The sequence below is a fragment of the Cibotium barometz genome, chromosome 14, assembly GCF_041138505.1.
Source record: "Cibotium barometz isolate CiBa-2024 chromosome 14, ASM4113850v1, whole genome shotgun sequence".
Taxonomy (NCBI): Eukaryota; Viridiplantae; Streptophyta; class Polypodiopsida; order Cyatheales; family Cibotiaceae; genus Cibotium; species Cibotium barometz.
In genome coordinates, this window is record NC_141059.1 from 8,335,001 (window position 1) to 8,340,057 (window position 5,057).

The 5,057-nt window shown below is 39.3% G+C and overlaps 1 protein-coding gene across 4 annotated transcripts in view; it reads right to left on the reverse strand.

The window, feature by feature from the left end:
* LOC147631620 (amino acid transporter AVT1I-like) overlaps positions 1 to 3,323 on the reverse strand; it is an 11,364-nt gene extending 8,041 nt beyond the window's left edge. Inside the window, exons 1-2 of one of the 4 annotated variants that reach the window (XM_086807859.1) lie at positions 3,003 to 3,323; positions 1,856 to 2,097 (exon numbers count right to left, since the gene is read on the reverse strand). In XM_086807859.1, the coding sequence (XP_086663985.1) occupies positions 1,856 to 2,096 (241 nt within the window). In that variant the 5' untranslated portion in view covers position 2,097; positions 3,003 to 3,323. Of the gene's footprint in view, positions 1 to 1,855; positions 2,159 to 3,002 lie in introns of all 4 variants that reach the window. The other 3 variants (XM_086807856.1, XM_086807857.1, XM_086807858.1) reach the window with 3 other exon arrangements.
* Positions 3,324 to 5,057: the final 1,734 nt, after the last annotated feature.

Genomic DNA, 5,057 nt, shown 5'->3' on the forward strand with positions numbered 1-5,057 from the left:
GGGTTAGAGAAAGCTAAAGAGAGTGAGTGTTAGAGAGAGAGAATTGGCCACTTCGAGAGAAATAGAGATAGTAAGACCGATTGAGAGAGTTAGAGAGAGAATTAGAGAGAGTGTGTGTTTTAGAGAGAGAGTTAGAGAAAGGTAAAGAGAGTTGCAAGTTATAGAGAGAGAAAGAGAGTTGGAGAAAGACAAAGAGAGTTAGTAGGTATTAGAGAGAGTGAGTGAGAGTAAAGTAAAGAGAGTTAGAGAGAGAGAGAGTAAGAGAGTTAGAGAGAGAGAGAGAGAGAGAGAGAGAGTAAGAGAGAGTTAGAGAGTTAGTTAGAGAAAGATAAAACATCACTCTCTCTCTCAATCTCTTGCTAATTCTCTCTTTCTAACTCTCTCTCTCTCTCTCTCTCTCTTTAACTCTCGATCTCTCTTAACTCTCTCTCTCTTTAACTAGTGTTGAGCTATAGGCCTCAACTAGTGTTGCAAGAGCTCAAGGGGACGTGTTGAGATATAGAGCTCAACTAGTGTTGCAGGGATAATGATGACCTTGGAACTCACCAACTCTCTCTCTCTCTCTCTCTCTCTAACACACACACACACGCTCTCTCTCTCTCTAACTCACTCTCTTTACATTTATCTAACCCTCTCTAATTCTCTCTCTCTCTAACTCTCTCCAACTAGCCAACTCTCTCTCTCTCTCTTTAACTTTCTTTCTCTCTCTAACTCTATGGAACTAGCCACCTCTTTATCTCTCTTTTTCTCTCTAACATTCTCTCTCTCTCTCTCTCTCTCTCTCTCTCTCTACCTTTCCCTAACTCTCTCTAACTCTCTTTCTCTTTTTCGAGCCTTCTCTCTCGCTCTCTCTTTCTCCTCTCTTCACCTTTCTATAACTCTATCTAACTCTCACTCTCTTTAACTCTTTGTATTTCTCTCTCTACCTTACTCTCTCTCACACTCTCTCTCTCTCTCTCTCCCCCCCTCTCTCTCTCTCTCTCTTTAGCTCTTTGCAACTCTCTCTCTACCTCACTCTTACTCTCACTCACTCTCTCCTAGCTCTCTCTCTCTCTACCTCTCTCTTTGTAACTCTCTCTCTATCTCACTCTTACTCTCACTCACTCTCTCCTAGCTCTCTCTCTCTACCTCTCTCTAATTGTCACTCTCTGAAAAAAGAAGGCCAAAAAAGAAACTCATAAAACTCCTCTTAAATTATAATAACTGATCAATGTCCACCCCTGAGCCCCACTCTCTAACATTTTTACTTCAATCTCAAAACTCAAAAACCTTCATGACTTTTCAATCTCAGATGAAAAAAATATTTTTTTTCTTAACAATAAAAAAACTATATATCCTCAAAATTTGCAATTCATGAAAACCTTTAACTTTTACTTTTCAAGGACAATTCTTAAAATTTCTCAATAACTTGGCATGAAACCTAGGTTTTTCATGAGCACTACCATACAAACATGTGTACCTATGCATGCACACAAACACACAAGGTCTGACATATATGCACGACTACAAACCTAGGTCTTTCATATAAACACTACCACACAAACATGTGTATCTGTACACACAAGGGGCACGACATGCTACTATACATGGGATAGCCCATTTTTTCATATAAACGCTACCGCACAAACATGTCTATGTGTGCATGAACACGTCCACATAAGGTCAAACATATATGCACGACATGCTACTACTACACCATGAAAAATGGCCCAGTGGTAAAATAGCTGCTGAGCTCGAGGCTCTTGGTCATGCAGAGAATGTCCCTCTTTAGGACCAATTCTAAGTTATGTAATAAATAAAAAATCCTATCCTAATAATGAATTAATTAAAATGTGCAATTAATAAGTTATTATACCTGCCAGAACGTTTATTCCATTCAGACTGGCTTGGAAGAAAGAGCTTTGAGGTAGAGAAATGCTGACATGGGATCGGTCCTCCTCAACGTTATCTTTGTTGTCCTCATCAAACTTGTGGCCGTATGCATCACTAATTAGAAGGGGTTTCTCGATATCTCCTACGTTATCATCGTCTTCGTGTGGTGGAACAAAACTTGTCTGCTTCTCATCATCAGAGCCTAGCTGGTGTCGTCGCTCCATCCTTCAAAGCATGTCGTAGACACCTTTATACGTTTAAAAGAGTATGGTTGAAATTACCTGTCCTACACAATTCAGTCCAAATAGCAAAATGTCATAGTAGCCATCATGCGCATGAGTTGTGATGAAAACCGTGATGAGGATCAGCGAACATACCGCCATAATTTCACAATCCAAATATCTATTATGGCACATATAGATTTCATGCACAATGATGCAAATGCGTGCATGGTGCTCGGAAATTAAAGATTACACCTATGCAACCTGCCCATTGTTGGCGGCTAGGCCATACAATAAAAAAATACTTTCTCAAGTGTGACCCAAGCCTGAAAATTTATACCTTCATTTTTAAATTTCAAAAATCCTAAAATCCTCCTTTTCTCTCTGGCTCCTTTTCTCCCTCTAGGTGGAGAGGCAGTAAGTTGTGTCTAATCAAAGAAAAGATCTGGATAACGCCTATACAGCGATCACAAGCAAGCTAAAATGTACATAAATGGTGATGCCTAGAAAATGGATGTGTGGGATTTGCATGCATGGTGCCACCCATGCTTCATGCTTGATGCTCATCATGGATGTGGTGTTTTTTATCCGTTTTCTACACCCATCAACATCAAATCATCCACAAAAAAATATAATAAGAAGGGAAAAAAAGGGGTATTTATTTCTTGCAATAATCATATGGGTCGTCTTCACATTAGCTAGAAATCCTTTTTCCCGCAGAAATCCAATATAACAGAATTTAAATGCTAAGCATTACAAACCAATCCCCCCCCCCGCCTTGAAAACGGACACCCGGAAATAAACAGAGAGACAAAGTTGAGAAGAAAACAGCCATGATGATGATGAAAATTGCAAAGGTTTATCTAAATGTTAACCACGGCTGTCGATTACAGAATTCAGAACACTTACAGATTGAATGATGTCCGCCCTCCACTCTTTCGTCTTCCTTTTGAGCCGCGAAACAACAGAAATCTAACTGACCCAATTTGCGATCAGTTTGGTAAGTTCAGAAAAAATGCTACTGCAAGCTGCACTTCGGAGCTCGTCTTTTTTGTACAAACACAGAGAGAGAGAGAGAGAGAGAGAGAGAGAGAGAGGAGCTGGTCTCGAGGCTCGAGCACTGCAGTGCGTGCGCCAAACCGCTGTGGTAGTGGAGGTGCTGCTGAGGCTCTTAAGAGGTAACCATAACACAATCTCTCTTCTTTCTTTGTCCTCCTCCTCTAGGCTTTACGTCTTCAATGCCACGCCCCGTAGCCTCTTCCACGTGACCAAAAGAATCGGGCACTTTTCTCACCGTCTCTAAAAGAAGAAAAGAAAAAAAGTCTTTGGTCTAGAATTTGCACATCTCTTAGCTTAGTCTCAACTAAAGTATCTTAAATTTTTAAATTTGAGAATATGAAGTTTGTAGGTTAGAATGGAAATATTGCAAGTACTACTATATATATTTTGCTTGCTTGTTTTTGGAAAATAGTCTTGGACCCCACCCCCCCCCAAGACACTCATGGCTGCATGCTTGTGGTGGTAGCACAATTTCAAGATTCTTGCTTTTGAGGGACTCCCTTCCCTGAGTCACACCCCTTTCTCATGGGATGAATAAGTCTTACGTAAGATGGTATGAATGATGTTAAACACAACTCACATGCATGCCATTTGCCAACCTCTAAATGCCCTCTATGCACAAATGTTACTACGCTTTGGTTAGCAAAAAAGGGATTGTGAAACCTAATAGCAAAGAGCAAATTGGGAGATCTCGGAAAGTATTCCTTTTTGAGTGAAAAGACTGGGCACTTTTTGGCTAATTTTCTCGTAAGGTATGCAAACCCTTTTAAGTGTAAAGTTTTTAATTGAGGAAAAAAACTTCGACATAGCTCATAAATCGACAAAATTAAGCTCCATTCAATGATCAAAATAGTAAGAAAATACATCATTTTGCAATTTTTGCGAGATCTTACTACTCAATTCAAAAACTATGAAACTAAAGACATCACCATTTTAAAATTTTCATAATTGACTCATGGATTTGTAAAGCATTAAACGAAAATTTCATGGATGGGGGAGGATCTGGTCTCCATTTTTTTGTGTCTGTAAACCTCTGTCAAACAATGTTGTGCAAGCCTAGGTACTTTGCATGCACATGCCCTGCCCTGACACATTTTGATCTATAAGGTAATGTCCCAACTTCCATTTTTTAAATCCTTTTAAGATTTAATTCCAAGAAGTTTTATGTTAGATTTATAGGCCAAGTAGGTTTGTGATTATTCTTTTTCACGTGGTAGAAGAATCTTTTAAAAAAAAGGATACCTCCCACCTAGACACCCATAGCCATGCTTGATAGCATACTTTCACGACTTTTACCTTGAAGAGCAATCAAGAGCAATGTGTCGCTCCATGTTTTTGTGTGTTTAACGCTAGTCGACCATTGTGGTGCTTACCTATGCACATGCATACCTCTTCTATCCTCATACACTTTGCATTGTATAATAATGTCTTAAACTCTTTTTTTAAAAATCCTTCACGTCTTCAACGCTAAGCAATTCATTGTTAGAACTTTAGTCAAAGTAGATTTGTGTTAATCCTTTCCCACATGAATAAAATAACTTCAAAACAATAGGGTCCCCCAAGTGCCCACCACTTACACACCTATAGGCAAGCTTGTAATAGCACATTCTCACAAATTTTCTTTTGAAGGCATTACTTAAGTCACTCATGGCATAAAAAAGTCGTAGAGAAAAACTTTTTCACTCATAAAAGCATCACAACTCAAATGTATGTCATTTAATTGTGACCTCTAGAGGTGCCCACACTTTTCTATGTGTAAACCTTGTTAAGCTCATTGATGTGTGTCATGCTACTTTACATGGTCATGCCAATGCCTTCCACCCTTATTCATTTTGAAGTATAGAATATTGTCTCATGTCCTTTAATTTGTCCTTTACTCCCCCCCCCCCCCCCCTCAATGCAAAG